Source organism: Anguilla anguilla, chromosome 13 (assembly GCF_013347855.1).
Source record: "Anguilla anguilla isolate fAngAng1 chromosome 13, fAngAng1.pri, whole genome shotgun sequence".
NCBI lineage: Eukaryota > Metazoa > Chordata > Actinopteri > Anguilliformes > Anguillidae > Anguilla > Anguilla anguilla.
In genome coordinates, this window is record NC_049213.1 from 17088561 (window position 1) to 17111965 (window position 23405).

The window sequence follows — 23405 nt, forward strand, 5'->3', positions numbered from 1 at the left end:
TTGCAAGTGCTAACATTTTTGTATTTGATTTAAAAGCCAGAAAAGGTTTGTTTGTAAACATTAAAGCAAAACAGGCTTGTATTTTGATGAACTTATTTGGTTGAATGCACTGTTCTGAGAGGTAGGCTAGAGGTCACTTTAAATGTGACAGAAAAAAGCAAATAAAAATTTTGCAACCATTGAGCCTACAATGTATTATTTTAATTTACAAACTGTACAATTCCCTGCAGTTATAACAACAACAGCCATGATTTATCTATCATATACTCCTGGAAGTTTAGATTAGTGGCTAGGTTGTTTTTAGGCTAGCGTTGGCTACTTCATACAAACTTTCCATTGCGGATCATTTTGGACTGCCCAGTTACCAAGATCATTACATTTGTCTGCTTCCATCCCTCTTTGTCCTCCTTCTATAAGTCTCATAACAAGACTCCCTTTATCTTCTTATTTTCCCCATTTCACATTTCCAACTCATTTCCAAACCATTTTTCTCAGGTCATTTTTCAGCAGGGCATCGTGCACTGTGGTCTGATAACACGAGGGCCTGGAGATCATCCAGGATCTGGAAAATCTCAGTGGAAAAACAGTCAGACAAGAACCATGGAATTATTCTAAGTAAAACAGCCCATGGGAACCTATATGCTAGCCTAAAACACCCTTTTACACCCCTTATATGGTCATTATTTAAACACAACTGGGATAAGAACGCAGCTGTAAACATGTAGGAAGTATTGAAGTATCTTGCACATTGACACTAACTCCACAGCAGCAGACATACCTAACGAGTCTGGACAAGAAAAGCAGGGAAGGAACTCATTCATTTTTTCTCCATATAAAAAGAGAAAAAAAAGTTTAAAAAGTCAGCCCATTATCACTCACCATTCCAAAATGGATACACATGCAGTACCTTTCAGGAACGTTATGATATTCAGCTCAGTTCTTGAAAAAAGTATAAAGCGCTCACAGCTGGTTAATGCAGTGTTTCTAATAAACTCTGGGTCTGTCTATTTAGAAAGGCAACCATTTCTTGAGTGCTGACCTCAAATGAAACAATATCGGCATAATTTGAACATTAACCATTTCCTGAAAATGTTTGAAAGGCAGGAAGTTCTGGCTTTTCCAGGGGAGAGGTGTACTTCAGTGTGCCTTGCATTGCCATCTCTTTCCAGCATAGAGTGATCGGCGTGCTTCCATACTTTAAGCATACTGGAAAGTGCACAGGTTTTATTACAGAATCTGGAATTGCACTGAAAGCACAGGTGTGGGAAGAGGTTGAAGTTCAGTTCTCACCTTAGGGCCATACCACAGATCCATTGTTTTCCATCAGTTAGGGGGTCCAAGTACTCAGCAAATACATCCTCCAAAATATGTGATGTCAGCCTACCACTTCCTTTCCATAGTAATATAATCCATATAATCGTAGTCTACACGCTTGGGCGGAGACTAATTTTAATTCTTAAGTTAATTTCCCTCTGGGTAAATTTCAATCAGCGCAGGAAAGTTAAGCAGAAAAGAGCACATCAATTTCTGTGCAACAGATTGGGTAATGACATGCACCTTCACTCCTTCATATAAGTGGAGTGGCGTACTGCAAGTCATTCATCTTTAGCCCATTGTGGTAATCCCAGACAGGAATTAACATTACAGCTCCTCGTCCCCCTGGGTCTCTAATGCAGGTTGTTTTGTTAAAAGCATTCTTTACAACTGCCTCACTGCAGCCAGAAATGTTACGAAGAGGACTGTGAGTAAGTGCGGCAAACTCAATCGATTACAAAAGGGTCGCCCTCTTTATCTCAAGGTACCTTAAAATGACAACCCAAATGTTGAAGAATTCCACTTCAATAATATGGTGAAATTTCATCAAGAATACACTTCAAGCTTGAATGCAATGTATCCAACTCACAAATATAAATGTCTAAATTGTGATGTCATTATATTATGGATCTGCACTAGAGGTGGCTATTTACACAAAATACACTGAATATTTACAATGAACATAGTATTGCCATTAAAAAGCAAAGGTATACCAATGTACTAAACTGCTAAGCCTCATGAGAGTAATAGTGTAAAATGTTTTAAAATCTAGTAGTACATTTCTAGATAAGCCAAATATTTACATTACCTCTTACTGTACTTACTATTACAGACTCTCCTTAGTAAATATTCCAACAAATCAATGTTTAGTTTTCTTTCATTCTTATCAAGTAGATTACCTACTGCACAGAAACCAAGGCGTGCACAGGTGATGGTTACTACCGTTTTCCGGATGGTTTTGTTTTTCTGTTAAAATTGATTTTAGCTTTGCAATTGAGCTCATTTGGAATATGCATATTTTTTTCCCCCAATACTAGTGCTGCCATCTTGGCAAGTCTCATCAGAATATTATTGGGACTGCAGGATCAAATAAAAGATAAATTACCAAATATTAAGCACAACATTATCCAGGCACACATGAAAGATGGAATACAGTCTCAAATCAATTCTTTTTTTAAATTGCAAGGTAATTAACAACATTAAAAAAAACTCACCTGCTGAAAGCTGCCTATTCACATAACTCTCACTTAGGGGATAAATCTCATGGTGTCAGACAACACAATAAAAAGGAATGGGCGCAGTCATGTTCTATGCTCCATCAGAAACTCCCCTTGAAAACTTACAGATTTGCAAAGGACCCTAACAAGCACAAGTTATCAAGGAAAAGTTTACCTCACTGCAGATTTTTCTGTTCAGGTCACCTTTGACATTGAAGCAGTGAATGTAACTGAGCATGGATCACCACTAGAGGACAGTAAATTCCACCGCAGCAGCAGTTCTTCGTGCCAAACACACAGTGTGTACCAACAGCAAGACACAAATAAAAACAGGCCTCCCTTAATATGTAGCCTACTAAAGTAACAACAAAATGTAAACATTCTGATGAAGAGAAATGTTTTAATTCACCCACAAATTATGATTGAAAGTAAACAGCTTATGGATTTTTAAAAATAAATAAATAGACAGAAAAAATGGATCTGCATTTTAAAATACTACAACACACAGCCCCCTCCCTGTCCTTAGAGCTAATGTACAGCTCCAGGGGGTTACAGTAGATCAGACATTACATCAGCCGGCTCACACTGAAATTACTCCGTTAATATGTCTGTTCATTCGTTACGGGCTTGCCAAGCCCCAAAATATTCAGCAGGGCATTCTTCCAGACAGAAAAAACTAAATATTTACTCAAATGTACAGTTTGAAAGCCCCCCCCCCAAAAAAAAGAAATCATTTCAGACAGTTCACATTTTTTGCTCCCAAGGAAACATATCCACGCATTACTGAAAAAATAAAAATAAATAAAAATCAAGCCCACATCTCTCTACAAGTAAAAAGTTACAAGAGGACAGTTCAAAATTCAGTAGCAGGTTAATTTTATACTTTGAAGTTTCTGCTGAACCCACACAGAACCTGAGAGGGCACCGACAATAGGAACTGGCTTCAGAAGACATGAACCAAGGTACCGCTTCCAAAACTTGGTCCTGGGACCACTGTGAATGCTGTCTTTTGCACCAACCAATTGTGCAGTGAGGCTAGTTATGGTAATATAGAGTTTACAAATAATGTACACGCTTCACTGCTTTTTTTTTACCTTTGTTTTAATGTTAACTAAGGGTTTGCCTCAGGTTTGGCTCATTACCATTTTGCTTTTTTAAACAGTTTAACTGAAGACTGCACTTGGAACTGTGTTTTGATGACTCCTCCGTCAACCAACCACCAATTTTTAAGAAAATCCATGAATTAGCTGAATTTGGGAAGGCATGGGCAACAGGCACAGAGTGTAGCCCCTGACTACAGAAACTAACCCACAGACCCCATGACTGAAAGAGGAGATCCACTGTGGCTAAAATTCTGTGGTTAAATTGTAGTGGATGAGATAAGTTAGATTGTAGTGTAGTTAAGAGTTGATTCTAAATCGGGAAACTCAAAGTTCAAAGTTATTTTGTTAACAGGTCTGTGGAATTAAAACTATAAAAAATATTATTCATAATATTACAAAGGTAACAAAAGAATAGTTTTGAATTAGTGCAGAGGGTAAGAAGGATCTCCAAACAAAAGGTGCACACAAATCTCAGAGACAGCAACCCCTGCCCCCCTTTTCCAGTTTCCACTCCCTCCAATGTAGGAAATGCCACCGTACACTTCCATGTCCATTCACTTACAAGTGAATTGACAAAATGATTTCAGAATACATGCAGTCACATGTCCTTTTGACCTCCTCCCCCCATTTTGTGAAATTTCCTGTGGTAACATGCTCCTGCTGTGCAAGATGGCGATCACCAAGCCACAGTTGGTGAATGACAGAGCCTAGGCTTGGACTAGCAATGTCAAGGCTATACGGCTTAACATAAACTCAATATACACCCAAACAAATACACGCTTTAACAAACTCAATATCAGCCCTAAGAGCATGTTTAAAGAGAAGGTTCCTTTTCTGGGTTCTTTTTTTTGATATGTCCATTTCAGAGTAAGTTTTTGATTGACCCAGACAGATTTTATGCATGAGGAAAATTAGATATTTAGAGAAGTTTCTGAAAACAATTCCAATCAAAAAAATACACCAAAACGGAACTAGTATCCCAACAAACCCCAGAGTGAACCATCCCATCCTGGACATTTAGGGAGGCCTTTATTTAGTATAACGGCTGTTGAAATGGACTGTAAGACCTTCAGTATTGCCCCCTTCTTCTCCCAGGCTTCAGCATGCATAACGAGGTATTTACACATCTCTCTGTTGGACTGGAAAATTAATTATTGGATTCCTGTAGAATTGGTTACAAAACCACAGAACACCTTTATGAACTTCTTTTATTGTTTAATTAAAAATAAGTCCTCAAGTGAGGATTCCTGTCGTAGAAAAGGGGCAAGTAATAAATCATTTGTATAAAAAAAGGTTGAATTACATTTAAAAAGCACAACCCAATCGATACTCGTTTAATTATTTTTTTTTGAATCAATCTATTTTACAAATCTACATGCACAGGCCTGTGTTCTGCAGTTCACAGAGAAACTGGACCAAACCACATTACCATAACAGTATGTGGTAGTAGCAATGGCAATCTTTTTTGTTAGGGTTATAAATATATTATATTAGGGAACAACACTGATCGCGTTACTACAACCAGTAGGACTCCATCACAGCTGCAGAAATTAGGTTGATAAAGGACTGTGGCACCTCTTCACGCATCCAATTCCCAATTCCCTGGTCACCGCACAGTTTTCAAAGACTATCCCTCGATGTCGGACCTACAAAAAAAAAAAAAAAAAAAAAAAGTATCTAAGAGTGCCTCACCCCTGCTCCGCCCCGAGCCGTGAACACGCAAGGCTCGGCACTGTGGCCACAGGCGCCAGACTCTTCAGTGACATCACCAACATCACCGACAGCAAGCCGGACTGTTTCTTCCACACAGGAACCTTCCTCTGAAATTCGGGCAGTGTCATGCCTCCGCCTGCGAGGGGCGATCTCCGAACTCGGGCACCTTGTCCTCGTACTGCGGCGGGGGGGTGAGAGGCTCGATGGTGACCCGGCCGGCCTGCGCGGGGTTGCGGAGGTTCAGGCGGAAGTCCTTGAGGTGCAGCTTGTCGGATTTGATCCGGCGCACTTTGAGGGGGCGAAGGAGCCGGCTCGAGCGGGTGCTGTGGCGGGCGGGCGGGGCCGCCTGGGGCTCGGGGGCGGGCGGAGCCGCCTGGGGCTCGGGGGCGGGCTGAGGGGCCTCCGCGGCGGGGGCAGGCTGCGACGGGTCCTGCCCTGTGCCGGCTGCTGGCTCCCTCCCCTCGTTCTCTACAGCCTGGAGCAGGTCCTCGTAGGACGGGAGCTGGGAGGTGCTGTTCCGCAGGTTGCTCTGGCGAACTGGGTACTGCCCGCTCCCCACCGCCTCCTCATAGCTGGGGACATCATACCTGGGGAGAGGGTCCGCTTCCCTACAAACACACACGCACAAGCACGCACGCACACAAGCACACAGAATGTTAATATTATTTATGCGCACATATGCAATCAGTCATACAACTACAATAACCTGCCCTTCCTTAGTAAGTGACCAGTGATTTATTGCAGGAAGGAAGTTTGGGTTAAAATTAAACCTAAGTGAAATAAGTGTGAGAAAGCAGTTGTAAAGTGTGCTCCAATCTTTAGTGGGGAAAAAATGTTAATAACTGCCCAAAAAACGTCGTTTTGAAAAATAATGATCATATCAGAGTCAATACGTTTGTTAGAAAACAGTTATTCAGTCAGCAAGCCCCTAACAGTGGAACTAAACAGACTGGTTTAGTAGGGTAGCTGTGTTAGTCACTCTATCCAGGCCACACCCCAGGTTGTGAAACTCACACTTACTACATTGCTAACTTTTTACATAGTTTAAAATTCCTGTCATTTCACCCAGAGGTAAGATTTACATGTACCCACAAAAAACCTGTTAGCTGAATTAATTTCTGTTCCCAGCCTGATTTTTCTCCAGAAAACTTTGTCAGAACCTTTATTTAAATTCTCAGAGGTACAATTGAGGGCCAGGGTCTCATTTTCAATGTAGCCGAGATTACAAACACAATTAAGACACAATAAGTATAATAAAAGATCACAGAATATAGCAACAGTAACTAACATAGTATATAATAATAACTAGAATAAAATAAAGTAAAATATAATTTAAAAAATAAAATAAATAAAATCAAGCACAAATAAGATCAAATACAATCAGAGACAGGAATGTTCAAAACCAGCGATCTAAACTGCCCATAAGTTGGTAGAGAACTGATTTTCAGCAATTGTTGTAGCTCATTCCAGGAGGATGGGGCACTAAAATGAAATGCTGACTTCCCAATTTTGTAATACAAAGCTGGTGGATCTCCACAGTAAACTGAAAACCAACAGTGTAAAACTGGAAAAGGTCACTGGTGTGGGCCTCAATGGTTTCAGGACACTCAAGTTGAAGGGGGGGGGGAAGTTCTTGTGAAAGGAGGCACTCACGTTTCGCCCTGCTCCCCGGGCGCCCGGTACACGCTGTCCGCTCCCTGCGCCTGGCGCTGAGGCTGCCGCCGCTTGTTCCTCACGCTCAGGCAGATGGCCAGGAGCAGCATGGCCACGCCTGCCCCCACCAGGACGAACGCCACCGACGACGTCTTCCCCCGGGTGTCCAGATCCGATTCGCTGCTCCCGGACCCCGTGCCGCCGCCGCCGCCGCTGCTGCTGTTCCCCGCGGCCTCGGCGGGAACCACGCTCCACACGATCATCACTATGCCCAGGGCAATCAGCCCCACGCCCAGCGCGCACAGGGCGTACTGCGACCCGGAACTGCTGACCGACCCAGAGCTGGGCGACGCCCGGTCCTCCCCCCCACACACACCCCTGCTGGAGCACATCTCTTCCGTCCTGCGGTCACACCTCGTACCTGCACTGCGGAGGGAACACACAGAACTTTAGCTTGTGGCAAACCAATAACACAATCAATGATTGGTGCAAAACAAATACCATGACTAATCACTGGTCATGTTATTGGTTTTGCATATGCTAGAGGTATTAGGATATCAGGCCCAGAGTGAGAGGAGTTCTGTGGCAGTTTGGTGGCAGTGCACAGGTGTTAAGGAGTGGGGACATACACGTAGGCTTTGGGGGAGACGGGGACACATGTCGCACCCAATATTTTCATATGAATTCATTGCTAGACTAGCTAGCATGCTTGTGAGACTTGACGTTTGACTACATGAAACTAAGTACACCAGGCGTGTCTCCCCCAAAGAAATGAAACTTATGCCTATGAAAGGAAACAGAGGCCACCTGGCTCAAACCCCAGTCGTACCTGTGAGCCGTCTAATTAAACTTGAATAGCAAGTATGTAAAAATGCAAGCTGCAGCGGTTTCTCTGGATAAAAGCCATATGCAAAGTAATGTAGTAAAAATAGTCTAAGTAGATACAGAAGTCAACACTCCCTGCTGAAAATTCCAGCTGGGATGGTTTAAGCTGTGTTTTTGACATTTCTAGCTGGTCATAGCCGGTCTGTGGCTGGTTAAAGCTGGTCTCTAGCTGGGCAAAGCTAGTTAAGCTGGTACAGAAAGCTGGTGGTGAACTGGCTGACTATATAGGCTGGTCAGCTGGTCAACAACTGGTCAACCAGCTAAAAGTGATTAAAACACATCTTAGGCCAGCTTAATCATCTTAAACTGGTTTAAGATGGAATTTTCAACAGGGCTCTGAAATAATGAGGAAGTAGTCATCCCATGAACAGCATGGAAGGAAGGAGGAAGGAGCGTGAACATCACAGCTGGAAAAAACTCCGAATGCACATTACTTCAGTGGCAGTTATCAGCCTTTCCTGAACATCATTAAAGTTGTTGTTTTTTTTTTTAAACACCGTAGTTTAAACCACTCCCACTGGCACCACAGCACAGCAGAGAGGAACTTAAGGCCTGCCCAACCCACATGGAGTGATTCAACATCAACCACCCTTATACCACCAGCAGAGAGAATGATATACCAAAAACCCTATTAGCACTAACACACGGGGCAATTCTACACCAAATATCCATTCAGCACCAACACCAACAGATTTTTTAAATCTGTTAAATTTAATGCCAAAACAATTAGAACAGAAATAAATTATACACCATACATGCTTTCTCTAGATCGTGTTACTAATTTATCAGTATTACTTCATAGTAATACTCATAGCTAGTCGTGCTCTTCCTTGTCAGTAATGTAATGTTTGATGACAAGAAAAAGGCCATTCAGCCCATCTAGTCATTTTGCCAGCTGTTTATACTTGAAAGATGAAGAAAGCCAATTTAACTGAAAGCTCGCACTGTGTCATAAAACGGTGATATAGCCTACTGAAACAATAACACTGGGCAGGGCATAGGCAATTTATGGCATTATCATTATGCTTTGGATGTGTTAATTACGGAAAAGATGGAATTGTTAGTATTAACCCCTTATAGGCTGTGAACAGTGTCTAGTTAAAAGGAATGAGCAGGAGGGATGTACACATGAACACATACCCGTTATTTTGCCCGTATTCGCATAAATTACTTATTACAATAAATACACTGAACACATATGGTCTATCAATTTATTCCACGAAGGCCCATTGATGTTTCTTAGTTAGGTCGTTAACAGCAGGGGTTAACAGTGAATGGAGAGCCTCCAGAAACTGTTCAAAGCTCACAGAGTTAACAAGGAGTTCCCCAGATGAAGTGTTTTTGAAAGCGCCATTTTTATTTAGACCAAAGCCCAACATTTAGACCATTTGACTGAACTTTTGCTTTGAGCCTAAGGTTCAGACAGCAATACACAGAGACCATGGAAACACCACAAGAGACGGAAAGAGCAAATGATAAGGCCTTGTTCAGCTTCTCCTACACAGCAGAAAGGAGCACTCTGAATAATATCTTTAAAAGGCATACAACAGCATTTATCAGGATCTGATGAACTCAACTCCTAAACTACCCAGCTTTTAAAATCTCCTGAAAACCCTCATTTTAATTATTGCGTCAGTATTTATTAAAGCGAAAATTAAATAAAGTTAGACCGTGTCTCACCAAGATGATACTACTTACACAAGTTTTTATCACTAGTAGACTTGATTATTGTAATGCACTTCTCCCTGGTCTCCTGAAAAAGACACTAGGGCAGCTACCGCTCGTACAAAATGCTGCTGCCACAGTTTAAATTAAAAGGAAGCGAACATGCATGACTCTTGTTTTAAAGTCTCTACGCTGGTTATCAGTGAATTTCAGAACAGATTGTATGATTCTCTTATTGGTTTTTAAGTCCTGGCCCCTAATTACATCAGTGGTTTGCTGCCTAAATGTATTCCTAGCAGAAGCCTTAGATCCTCTTTATTCAATGCCCTTGGTTGTGTCCAGGACAGTGACCTACGGAGAGGCTGCTTTTAGTTCCTGTGACCCAGGGTTTTGGAACTCTCTTCCATGGGAACTGAGAACTGTCCGAATGGTAGACATTAAAAAATAGACCGGAGTTGTAATTCTTTAGCCTTGCTTTCACTTATACAAGTGACTTTGGCTTTGCTTTTACTTGGTACTAACATTACAGTATAAAACCACAGTGATATTTTGTTTTAAATTGTGTTTTATGGAATTTCTTAGCATCTTACTCTTCCTTTTCCTCTGTTGTTGTTTAAAATTGTCTTTTTAAAACTGTGAAGCACACTGTGTTGCACTTGGTGTATGAAATGTGCTATATACATAAAATAAATCAACCCTGCTTGAGAACTTGGAGTATAAGGGCGAGTCTGTTTTTATTAGCTGCGACCGCAGCTCTATAGCTCTGTCTGTCGGTCAGTTGGCTGGTTGGTCCACAAAAAGTGTCCCACCCCGTAGTGGCCACAGTTTGCGCCCCAGGAGGCTAAAATTTGGCATGGACGTTGGTCATGACCGAAGATAGAGCTGAGTAACTTTCAAGGCCAATTGACCAAGAGGGGGTGTGGCGACGGGTGTGCCCTATCACAAAAAGGCGCATAACTCCCGAATGGATTCGCAGATTTCCACAAGATTTTGTGGAAAGGTTGGTCATGAGCCAAAGAAGTGGTCATGTGGTTGTGTGAGGGTGTGTGCGTGGGTGCATGCACACATGGATGCATGCGCGTGTGCGGTCGCAGCTATTGCAGATTTGTGCTTGTTAAAGCTGAAAATACAGTTGAAAGTGAGACCGTAACATTATTGTCCGTAATAAATCAGGTATATGTAGAAGCTGCACAGTTATTACCTTTGAAATTAATCTGAAATGCCACAATGAATACTGAAGTAATATTTAAAACATTACTGGGCCTGTACATGGCCTCCTGTAAAGTGATGCCTGTAGAGTAGAATTATACAACATTTTACACTCCAAGCATTCAAACTGACCAGTTTTTAGACAACAAATTGTAAAAACCCAAAACTAGCAGCAAAGTCTGTAGTTCCAGGGCTCCCAACCTTTGGACTGACCTTCCTCAGTTCAGATGGGAAAAGAAGCTATTCTGGCCTTTAAATTGAGACTTTACAAAATATCTTTATATTCTCTTGTTCATCTGGGCCAAAGGACTACTGTAGCCTCAAGTCTAACTGTGAAGCAGTGTGCTAGCCTACAACTTGATGCAAGTAGCATTAAACAATAACAAAGACTAAGTTATTGTCATCACTACCTAGCCGCCGATTTCATTCTACGTAAATGAATAATTTTTGGGTATTCAAACAGTAATCCTTTCGTGCACGTACCCTGTTCACATCAGTGGACAGTGCCTCACAGCAACAATAGCCTGAGAAAATTAAGTGTCACCAAATTAATTGGATCATTGTTACTGTGTGATGGGCAGATATAGGAGGTTTTGCGCCTTCACTACATCCAGCGACCATCTAATTTTGCCGTGTTGACTTGTGCTGACTTGTCTTGCTGGTCGGCAGGGGCCTTTTTAAAATGCCGTTTAAGAGACGAACAGGTTCTGTGTTAATAGGGAGAGGTGCAAGACTCACTCACTCAAGTCACTACTATCAAGTTCCGGCAAGTAGAACATTTTATTCTAAAATGCACTTACAAAAAAAAAAAAAAAAAAAAAAAAATTAAAAACAAAACATCAATCGCCTTCTGCCGTTATTTTCATTTTTTTTTTTTGTTATTTGCTTTAGGCCAAACTAGATTTATATAGAAATAAATCACTTCTGAGTTCAGGAAGCCCACATTCGCTAAAACGAAATTCACTTATTTCTGCAGAACTGAAAAATATACGTTTACAGATATCAGTGCAAAAAAAAAAAAAAAAGTTCAGAAATACAATGACGAATACACTCATACTGGCGCCAATCCCTAAGTAAACAAGCCATGTGATGGACAGGACTTCACCATCCGTCTTCACTCTGTTTTATTAGCCCTGATAAATATATGGAAATATTTAACGAGGCCGTGCACTCTGGTCTGCACAGTTGGAGCACGTACAGACCTATCAGTGAGCCAGACCGAAACTATCCAGTTTTATAATAAATAATTGGCTAAAATGTTCACCAGAATCGCACCAAAAGTATCGAGTTTCAATAGTTTTGCCCATCAGAAAATGTGCGAATTGGTTACTTTTCACTACCTGCATCAAGAGCAATCACAATGGCTCATATTGCAGCAGAGGGCAGAGCTTGAGGTCAAACACACCAGATCTTGTTAGTGTGCGTTACAATATGACATTGTTTGAATCTGATTATTTGTTATTGGATTATTAAAGAGTCAAAGTAACTACATTATCAAACGGTTTCAGTATGATTGCTTAAGTGAGAGTAAGAATGTTTTCCTAATGCGTGATTGTGTCGTTATTTAAGGATTTAGCCCAAGGTCCCTGTTAGAATAGGTATAGCCTGGAGTTGGCAGATTCAATTGGACGTATTAATATGCACGTTGTACCACAGTGTAATTGACTCTAGTGTATGCTGTAAAACTTTGAGTACTTTTTACGTTTCACCTGGCTTGAAACAAAAAACTTAGAGCAACCCAAAGATGCTGCTAGTTTCTACGACGCATATCCTACGCCACAAACACCTATTCCATCTCTACTTCCGCACAAAAAAAATTGGGTGGAACTTTACAGAAGGACAATTTCTCAACCAGTCCTGAATTAAAACAGATCATCCCAAGTCGAATCACTAATTCATCTCCAGTAGAGTTCCACAGACATTTGACTTCGCGCAAAACCAGTTGACAAGTGCAGAGTAATTGGCGTAAGCCTATATTCGGTTGCCGAATATAGCTACAAAATGAACAGGTGAAAAGGAAAACACCGTTGGGGTGGCCTTACCTTGAGATTCTTCGCACGCAAATTACCTGGTGGTTTCATTCAGAAAGGGCCACCGACTATGCAAATGCTAATTTCTCACGTTTTCTTTAAAACAGCAGTGGACAAGCGCACGTGCAGTTCATTAAAAGTTACATTTACCTGGCCCTTCTCCGCCTTTTGTTCCTTTCAGTGTCGCGGAATATGAAAGGAAGGAACTTAGTCCAAATTCCACCCAACGGGCAATCTCTCCCAGTCGTAAAGCGTTAAAAAGTTGTCCCCCTGGTCTTAGTGTACGTAGGTTTAGGATACTTACTTGCTACTGCCTTTACCCTAATCTATCAGATACTATCAGATACACCTATTATGAAACGTAATATTTATGACAGATTATAGGGGGGCGTAGTATTTCCGCCCTCATTCCCATACCATTTCCACATAAACAATTGCCTTCAATCTTTTGAGAAGGGAAACTTAATATGTTCACGTATTCACTTGACTTTGACCACGAATTTATGTTATTTTTACTATTTAAATGACTGAGTTGACCTTTTCCGGTTTTTAAGCCCATTCAATTAATTTCCTAAATTTGCATTTCAGTTGTAGCCTACAGTGTAGTGGATGAGGGCAAGAATAGCGATGTTCATATTTTGTTTTTGAATACAAGCTTCAATGAAAATACGGATTTATTATTATTATTATTATTATTATTATTATTATTATTATATTAAGATAGATTACATTACATTGCATTACAGGCATTTAGCAGACGCTCTTATCCAGAGCGACTTACACAACTTTTTACATAGCATTTTTACATTGTATCCATTTATACAGCTGGATATATACTCAAGCAATTTCGGTTAAGTACCTTGCTCAAGGGTACAACGGCACCTAACCTAGATGCATGCTAACATTCACTTTATAAAAGTCCAATGCAGTACAGCTGCTTTATAAATATTTAAATATCTGTATAATTTCTGTCATAGTTAACTTTCAGGAATACGAATTGAAAGACTGAAATAGCATTACCGTTTGTGACCGTTTGAGGTTTAAAAATCGCAGTACCATAAATACGAGACAGAGATATTTTTAAGCGTAGATGTGCCATTCTTTCCACAGTCCACAAATGATGAGATACGCAGCACTGAAAATTATGTATGTAGCTTTTACAGAAATGTCTGGTCAGGCATTCCAAGACTGTAGTGTCCATTCAGGTGTGATATATGTCCATATATGGCCATATATACTAGGTGCACACACTACATCTGCAAATTCGTTGCCAATAAATATGCTTAATTACAGAAATCAACAGCAGCATGTTTACATACTTTATTAATATGAAAATTTCTTTGAGCAGACCACTCTGCCTAATTTTATATCACATTTTTATGTCATTCTTCTGATAAATACATTATTTTATTTTGTGGATAAGACACTATACACAAGACACAGCACACAATTTTACATTTTCAAGGCTAATAGTGGGATTTCCCCAAAAAAAAAAAAAAAAATCCAAAATTAATATACAATACTTTTTTTTTTTTCTTCCAAAAATGTGATATACTTGCCATGCATAACAAATTACACAATTCAACTCTGATCAGGCACTATAGAGCTGGCCAAGCAACTATCCTTTGCAAAATACACCAATGCACTATCAGCACTTGTATATAAAAGCCATATAAAATATTTTGTAAGGAAAGATCTAGAGAAAAACCATATCAATTATGTATAGAGGGGCAGAGAAATCATAGCATGAGCTTCATAGTTATATCTCAGAAAAGAAAAAAAGGCTTTTATGTTTTTTATACACACATGCTTACTTCTAATTATCCAGGAGATTAGCCAGTTCTCTCATATGGGTTAATTATTTTCTGCAGGGATTATCTTGGATTATCCAATCCAACTCGTTTCCAGGATCATTTCACTCTAAAGACAGATCATTAAATCTGGGCTTAGAAATGTCAGACCGCATTAATGATCACAGTCAGTACTCCTGGAGAGGTCATCTTTGTGGAAGCAAAGCCTGCTGGGACACAAAACAAACTGGTTTGTGCAATTATAAGGCATTGGGCTGTACAAAGTATAATAATGACTATGCTATGGCAAGCAGGTAATGCTCAAGGAGGTGAACAGCACTCGTTGGATGTGTGAACTGAACCCTGGTCTGCCACTCTGCAATGCTGTGGGGTTAACGAATTGCTAAAAGGCCAGGCTCATTGGCAAAGTGAAATATCATTCAGAGAGGCTCTTGTTATTGATGTCGCCCACCCTACCTGCCAGGCACACCCTAATTTTAAAGAATCTTTCTAGACCTTAGGTTTCTGAACAGAGAACTGGAACAAAATAAGCACACAGCTGGGACAGGGCAATCAGATTGCTAAAAGAAGGTGGGTACAGGAGTCAAAACATGTTTGAATCAAAAGCATTTAACCCAAGGAAATCACTGCAGATTAGCTCTGCTTTCCTATTTCCAATTCATGTGGATCTTGTCAGAGGTCTGATTTGCTTACATACATAACCAAAAACACATGCACACGCATGCACGCACGCACACACACACCACCACCCTGCACAACTTCCAGTGGCCCCATTGTAATACTCACACCTTAACCTGATCGGAAGCCTTTTGTCCCCCAGTAATATCGCCTTTAGCAGGTTTGAATGTAATATTCTCAAGGTGATTCATAAGAGAGCTTTAGTATACCACCTTGATATGATTAGTAGTTCAGACAGTCCCGAATGGTACAATAGAGATTGTTGGGTAAAGGGAATCACACACCTGGCATGAACAATGTCCAAGGACCCACCTTCAAAGGTAGAAACATTAATTTATTTGTCTTCCATAGCACTAGGCTCACAGCATACATTGAGGGTCTGTCCTTCTATGTGTCTTTGTTGTATCTGTGTGCAATAAATTGTTATTACGCGTTGCACCCACCTGAGCTGCTGTGTGATATCATGACCAGCAGATGGCAGTGTAGCAGATTTTGAACCTTTTCAGCAGCAGGACAATGTAACCAAACAATCATTTTAGAGCAGGGCAGACAGAATATACATATCTCCTGATAACATTCAAATCAAGTAAAAGAAAGGCATAAAGAAATCTCATATAAAAAGCAACAATCTACAAAATGTGTTGATTGCTACAGTACTGACTGCAAACAATGGGCCTCATTCACAAAACCTTTCTTAAATTATTCTTACTTTTGTTCTTAAAAATGTTTCGAAAAAAAAAATGAGATTCATAGCACATGTGCAGACCTTTGTTTTTGTGCATATCACAGGTGCATGAGATGATGAATGCTGGCTGTTTGTAAATTTTATGCGCAATCCTTTTCATGCGATACAGCCATGAACAAATACAGGCAGTTCACGATCAAAGGTGATCGTACACATGTTTCGTGAATGAGGCCCACCGTGTGAAGGCCAGTGGTGCAGTCATACTAATCATAAATAAAGCAAGAATACATGATGACAAGAACAGGTCATTCAGTCCATCTACATTTGTCATAAACACAGAGCAATAATCAATGCAGTACTGATTGTAAATGCAAAATTAAACAAATACTGTGGTTGGAACTAACAGTCTTTCTGATATGCATGCATTTGTGCTAGCATATCTCTCTCTCTCTCTCTCTCTCACACACACACACACACACACTCTACCACATGCACATACTTTCACGCACAGTCGTGGCCTCCTGTATGTGCAGTGTTAACGTATGTAAGATAGGGGCAGCTGGGCCATGGAACAGACCTGGGTCCACAGACCTGTGCTGCTTTACCCGGGAAAAAACACGAGACAGCGAGCCCAAACTCAGCACCTCCCTCTTTTTCTTACACTTCTGCTCCTCCAGGTCCTCCATTGACTGAGAGACACAGAGAGGGGGTGCGAAAGCGTCAGAGTGTGAGAGAGAGAGAAAGAAAAAGAAACGAATTTCTGCCATTTCACCACTAATTAATTTAAGTGAAATTTAATGTTACGTGAGAGAGCAAGAGAGAGCGAGAGAGAGAGAAAGAGAGAGAGGAAGAGAGGGAGGGAGAGAGAGAGAGACAAAGAGAGAGAGAGAGAGAGACAGCAGAAGAGCAAATTTTTAAAGAGCGGTGATTACTTGCAGGGTGGCCGCGGGCAGCCCTTACATTGCAGGGGGAGTGCGTCCTGTGGTGGGGGGAGCTGGTGTCACTGGGGGAGGAGGAACGGTCGCCCTCGGTAGCAGAGGTGTCAGAAATGATGGATGATTGGCGCGAGTGGCATATGCTGTTCCTCACAATCGCTGAGAACAAAAGGGTCACTATTAGGGGCTCTAGATCCTGATATTCATCATCATCATCATTTCACGCCCAACAAACATTGGGCACACCCATATTACCCTGCCTTACCCATTTTATGAAACATTAATGTGTGTGTCTGTGTGTGTGTGTTTGCATGTTTGTATGTGTGTGTGTGTGTGTGCAGGTGTTTGAGTGCATGTGTGTGTATGTGCTTGTTTGTGCATGTGAGCATATTTATGCGTGCGTGTGTGCATGCGTGTGTGTTTGTGTGTGTGTGTGTTTGTATGTGCGCATGCGTGTGTGTGTTTGTGTGCATGTGTGTGTGTGTGCATATTTGTGTGTGTATACATATGTGCGCACATACCTTGCCCGTGGCAAAGGGTCAGCTGACTCTGTCTAATGGCGGCAGTGAGGGGCAGTTCTGCCTGTTTCGTCCATTCCTGGTTTCCAGGGGTAACAAGCTCAGTGGGTGTGGCTAGGGAATGGCGCTTGGGGACATCCTTGGTGAGGCTGCACAGGGACTGCTTTGCCTGAGAAGGACATCGATCACCAATAAATTCAACCAGTCATTAGTGGTAAACAGCCACTCTTCTCACTGGGAGTGACAAAAATACTAAACTCCCATTTTTACAAATACTTTTACCTCATGATCATTAAGCAGTTTACAGAGAAGGTGAGATAACTCACCTCAAACATAATGATTAAAAAACACGTTTTCAACATAGAAAAATACCAAGTTACTCACACATACAAAGCACTGTCTAAGTCATTACTTCAAATCTAGGTCTGCCATTAAAAGTATTGATAACAAAATTGTGCCAAGTTACATGAAACAATGTTGGCTATCTTAGCTTGCACAAATTAAACAAGCTGCATTCCAAAGCAATGCTACTCAATGTTTCCTAAATTGTTTCAAGTAACTTGGCCCTGTCACTCATCCAAAAGTGTCACAGGCAGACCAGGCTACCTGGTGCACCACTTGTGAAGGAGACGTAGGAGCAGCAGTTTTGCTCTTAAACAAGTGCACTTGTATATATTTAGTTGTTTGTGAATTCTTTCTTTTGAAATGGGGTCAGAAGGTACAGAAATGAAGGTTTTTAAGGGCTGAGCGTCTGTGGTCATTGTGGTTATTTCTGTAGGGAACCCTGAAAAGTGCCAAACTCTATGCTGTATAGGTATGGGGCGTGCCACCCTGCCAAGGCGTAACTTGTGCATGTGTATCCACAGACAAGTATGTGTGTGTGTGCACGTGTGTGTGTGTATCCACAGACATGTTACTCACAGTGCTGAGTTCAGCCTCCAGCTCCTTGCTCCTTTTCTCTCTCAGCTGCAGCTTGGAGTGCAGGATGTTGGCGCAGTCTATTGCTTCTTTGCTCTCCCTCTTTAATTCCCACTTCTCTCTCTCCAGCAGGTCCTTCTCCTTTGCCAACATCTTCACAGCATCCTCACTCTCCTGTACACACACACACACACACACACACGCACGTACATTTGTGATGGTCAGTTAGCCGTGTAATTGTCAGTTGGCTGTGGGGGTAAATTAGTGATAGGTGATTGGCAGGTGAGCGCTATGACCTTCCTGTGCTGCTCGTAGTTGCGGATGAAGTCTCTGAGCTGCTCCTCGCGGCTCTCCAGCGTGGCATACAGCTCCTGCATCTGCTTTTCCAAGTCTTCCTTCTCCATTTTCAAGCGCTTCCGGTCAGCCTTCATCGCTGCGGAAAAAAAATAACACAATCAAACTGATGCCTATATCAATAGATACATTAGAGAGCATTGGCCATACTTGCTGAGTCACCTTAAATGTTCTTTAGCCACAAACCACAGGAACAAAGAGTGTACGTTTTCAGGAATGATACCGATATTTAGAGTGAAATCCATTCCACATCAGGTAGACTGATCCTCCCCCAAGAACTATGGATGACTCCACTCACACAATCACTTCCCTACTTCTCTCAAGGTTAATGAACCGATGTGTTCACACTGGTGCTAAAGTAAATGACCCCTGTAAACAAACTGATGTGATTAGTTGTGGTTTGGTACCAATCCCTGGGCAAGTGACAGTCTATCCTAAAGCTCTGTTATTATCATTGGCTTCTCTCCAATCAGACCCTTACCTTATTACCGTATTAGTCATTTTTAGAGAGCAAGAAATTCCTGAGCTCAGTGTCCTTCTAAAACACTAAACCGGAGGTCGCAATTTCCATTCCTTGAGGGCCAGTGTTTATGCAGGTTTTGTCTACCAGTCACTGTGACTCAGTTGGCTGTACACAAGAAAGCCAGTTCACTCATGGAAATGACAACAGTAAATATTTAATATAGGGACACAAGAGCACAGTCTTCAGCTGTTATTGATACATTTAGCTGGAATGTCAGATCATGATTAGGCATGATGATGATGATTATTATTATTATTATTATTATTATTAGGCTGTCGATGGTTCATGGGTTGGGTTGGCAGGCAGAGAGACATGCAGGCAGACAAAGAGACAGACAGACAGAGAGGCAGACAGCCAGGCAGACAGACAGACAGGCAGGCAGGCAGGCAGACAGACAGAGAGGCAGGTAGGCAGGGAGACAGATAGACAGACAGACAGATAGGCAGACAGCCAGGCAGACAGAGAGGCAGGTAGGCAGGGAGACAGATAGACAGACAGACAGACAGAGAGGCAGGTAGGCAGGTAGGCAGGGAGACAGATAGACAGACAGACAGGCAGGTAGGCAGGGAGACAGATAGGCAGACAGCCAGGCAGACAGACAGAGAGACAGGCAGGCAGGCAGGCAGGCAGACAGGCAGACAGAGAGACAGACAGGACTGGCAGGCAGACAGACAGACAGAGAGGCAGACAGCCAGGCAGACAGACAGACAGACAGACAGGACAGGCAGGCAGGCAGGCAGGCAGACAGACAGACAAACAGAGAGGCAGGTAGGCAGAGAGACAGATAGACAGACAGACAGGCAGGTAGGAATTTAATGGCTCTGACCTTGCAAGGCCTCCTTAGCACGGCGCAGTTCTTGGTCTCTCTGGGTCAGCTGCTCCCAAAGCTTGGTGACGGACATCTCCTCGGCACCACCCACAGGAGACCTGTCCATGTCTTTCATCTGATTCAGCAGCAGCACCTCCTCCTGCACCTCCTCCCATGACTCATCCCAAGGGGGATCTGCATAGAGACAGTCAGCTCAGGGACTTTTGTGTGCAGCAAAAACACACTCACCAAAAATAACAACCTGTTTGCACTCAACAGATTTGAAGGCGAGGGAGTAGGGCCACGGTTAACTCCCAGGCTTTTGAAGCAAGTTGACATTTTGAAAGCTTCGTTCACAATGCTTCACCTATCTGTTAAGGTATCCCTCTGTGTGACCCAGTCTCTATACCCATTCGTATATAGGTTCTTCTCCATCCTTTTTTCTCCCCTATAGTTGACTCTGTATAAATGCCTGCCATTGTGAAATACGCATTTGTCTGTCCACCAATGCACCTGCTCCACATGCATTGTTAGGAATTGTGGGATATCTCATACCGTGCTGCAGTGAAAGCTTCTGGCTTCATTCACCTCACTGAGTGGTATGTTCAGGGAGTAATACTCACCTTAGCCCTTGCTGAAATTCTCTCCCGAAGCGTTCAGACGCTCACTATGTCAGACTGGCACAGGCGCACACAGAACCACAGGGAAAGGGATGGAGGGATGAAGGGAGGGGTGGAGGGATTGCGTTTGCACACAGCCAACACTCTGCTGGTCCCTGGAGGAAATGGGCTGGCCTAATGAGCTCTGAGATGGGGAGCTTCTGATTTGCTGTATCATTGAACAGCTGTGAGCTACAGTATCACCATGACATTTCATAGTTTGTTGGAAGTGTTTAGCATTCTATTCCAATCATCATGGGTAGCATTTATAAATGTCATTTATATAAGATTCTTTTTTTCTTTAGCACACCACAATAATATACAGAGATTTCATTATGCTGCGGTTCACTCATTTGAGTGCACAAGTAAGGAGGTGGGTTTTGCATCTAAATAAAATTTATTTTTGCTTTGCCATCATCTTTTTAGGTGTGATTTATTTCTTGGTCTGTTATATGTGACATCATTTGCTGCTGGCAGACGGGGTTCTTCAGTGGGGGGGGGGGATGGGGGTTTACTCAAACTCAGTTGCCTGCACATCACAATCTCTGCATTTTAAGTTTGTAAAATTTTTCATTGAGAATGCAAATATTACCATTTGTAAGTTCAGACCCCTTTGGGACCTGAACGCCACACTGCCATGGCGCCCCCTCTGGTGGATCATTGAACTAACTACTAAATATATATCAATGACTGCATGAGCCCTCACAAACCCCGTGCCTTAAGTGGTGATCTCACCAGGTGTTTGCGTTCCATGTGAAAACTGACGCAGGCGTGGAGTACAAATCCAGCCAACCTTCTACCATTCATCCAAAGCCAGAGCGCAGCAGTTGCTAAGCAACAGCTGCAAGGGAAAACCTTAGGTTTTGACCTGGATCCATTATCACCAGAGAAAAAGAGTTAAAAGTGAATTCCAAAGTCCATCACAGAGCTTAAAATGTGCGTAAAGTAGGAAAGCAACGTAAGATTTATGTTTGTGGAAGAGAGAGACACTGAACTGGGAGCTCATCCGCAGTAAGGCACTGCTCTGCAACAGAAAATCCTGACCTGGAAATGTCTGCCACACCTTTGATTCATGAGGCTGGAGGAGAGCCGTTTGTGATTACCGAGCAGGACATAAATTGAACAAGTGGGGTAAATTAATTATGGAAATTAAATATAAATTTAATATCAGCGAACTGATCATTTCCATAAAACGCAGAAACTCTTTTTCAGTCCGGCACTGGTGGGCCCTGCAGCCTCCCCTCCACCCCCCAGCCATACCCACCGCCCCGCAGCCCTCAGACACAGAAATGAACTGGCAGGTACAACTCCAGACTGGGTGGAGGAGACCTGTTTTGACAGGTATCATGAATACATTTTATAAGGCAACAGTTCTCTGAATGAGAACAAGCAGGAAATCAGTGCATGACTGCAATGACATCCTCTCTCATTCACTGTAATGGTACACCCTTCTCCCGTACGTCACATGTGACCTGTGAAATACGGTTTGCACAAAGTCAGCTCGCCTACGCACCCACCAGGAGCAAGAAACAGGGCTGCGCACTGCACACTGGATCACAAGAAAAGCACACTGTACTGAATAAAGATGACAGAGAGAGGAGTTTACAGAAAAAAGGAAGGCTCTACTCATCCATGAAACCTCCCCCCCCCCAAACTCTCTTTTTCTCTCATGGAACCAGGGAAAGGACAGGGTGGCTCCTCTTTCTCCTCCATCACAGCTCTCACACTCCCCACTTCATCCCCATTTCACTCCTGTACAACCCCTTTACTCTGCCCTCTACACCCCCACTACAAAATCGGGGGCTAATTATCCAGCACTGGGAGATGCTTGCGCATGCATTTGAAATCCCGCATGCACCTTCACGTGCGTACACAGACACATAAAGAACACACGCGCACACACACGCACACACATACACACAGACACATAAAAAACACACACACATACAGTACACACACACATGCGCACACACGCACACACACACTCACGCACACACACACACTCACACACATACACACACACACACACTCACACTCACACACAAACACACATACACACACACACGCACACGCGCACACATGCACGCATACACACATACACACACACACACGCACACACACACCCGTTTTCTCACCGTGCATGTTGTGCTGGCTGGGATCGGCAGCAGGCATGTCGCCGGTCCCCAGCTGGCCCGGTCTGAGCGCTGCGTGAGGCCGCAGGATGGCCCCCTCATGGCTGCAGGACTGGACGGCCCCGTCCGCGCACTCGTCCGGCTGTCCGTTATCATCCATCAGTGTGAGGACCGTCCCCCGAGGATGCAATCCGCGCAGAGCCGCATGCCGTCAGCGCTCCGCAGAACAGCCTGAACAGACCCCCCCCCTTTTCTCTCTTTCTTCTTCTATCGTTTCATCGCCCGTGCAAACGCTCCGCGCACATCACCGTCGTCTGAGGACCAGGGCTGTCTCCTGCTGTTGTGTTATACTGTGTGTTGCGATTGCGTTTCTGTCTGACAGTAAAACAGGGAGTGAAGTTATACCGTAGGTGAGTGATAGTATGCCTGCATGTGAGTGTGAGCGAGACTAGTGCGTGTGTGTGAGTATGCGTGCACGCTTGTGTGTGTGTGTGTGCGTGTCTGTATGCGTGTGCATGTGAACAGAGCACAGTGATGGAGGAAGAGTGCAGGGGAGTCAGCGCTCTTACTATAATTATGCTCTACCAACAGCTCA

General features: G+C 42.7%; 2 protein-coding genes across 8 annotated transcripts; both read right to left on the reverse strand.

Moving 5' to 3' along the window:
• Positions 1-2914: 2914 nt before the first annotated feature.
• tmem51b (transmembrane protein 51b) lies at positions 2915-13045 on the reverse strand. 3 transcript variants are annotated; one of them, XM_035389629.1, is made up of 3 exons: positions 12940-13045; positions 7001-7426; positions 2915-5955 (listed from the first exon to the last, which is right to left on the reverse strand). In XM_035389629.1, the coding sequence occupies exons 2-3, from the start codon at positions 7390-7392 to the stop codon at positions 5472-5474; spliced, it is 876 nt and encodes a 291-aa protein (XP_035245520.1). In that variant the 5' UTR covers positions 7393-7426; positions 12940-13045; the 3' UTR covers positions 2915-5471. The 3 variants fall into 3 exon arrangements, with proteins under 3 accessions (XP_035245520.1, XP_035245521.1, XP_035245519.1); XM_035389630.1 differs by having other exon boundaries at positions 7001-7421; positions 12802-13010; XM_035389628.1 differs by having other exon boundaries at positions 12802-13007.
• Positions 13046-14085: 1040 nt separating this feature from the next.
• On the reverse strand, positions 14086-23405 carry kaznb (kazrin, periplakin interacting protein b). Of its 5 annotated transcripts, none has more exons than XR_004761965.1 (9): positions 22814-23405; positions 20038-20214; positions 18631-18767; positions 18338-18508; positions 17420-17585; positions 16896-17057; positions 16555-16652; positions 15722-15776; positions 14086-14806 (listed from the first exon to the last, which is right to left on the reverse strand). XR_004761965.1 is itself a non-coding variant. In XM_035387995.1 (9 exons), exons 1-8 carry the CDS (start codon positions 22968-22970, stop codon positions 15740-15742), a joined length of 1077 nt encoding a protein of 358 aa, XP_035243886.1. In that variant the 5' UTR covers positions 22971-23405; the 3' UTR covers positions 14086-14806; positions 15722-15739. The 5 variants fall into 5 exon arrangements, 3 of the variants coding, with proteins under 3 accessions (XP_035243886.1, XP_035243885.1, XP_035243887.1); XM_035387995.1 differs by having other exon boundaries at positions 16924-17057; XM_035387994.1 differs by having other exon boundaries at positions 16541-16652; positions 16924-17057.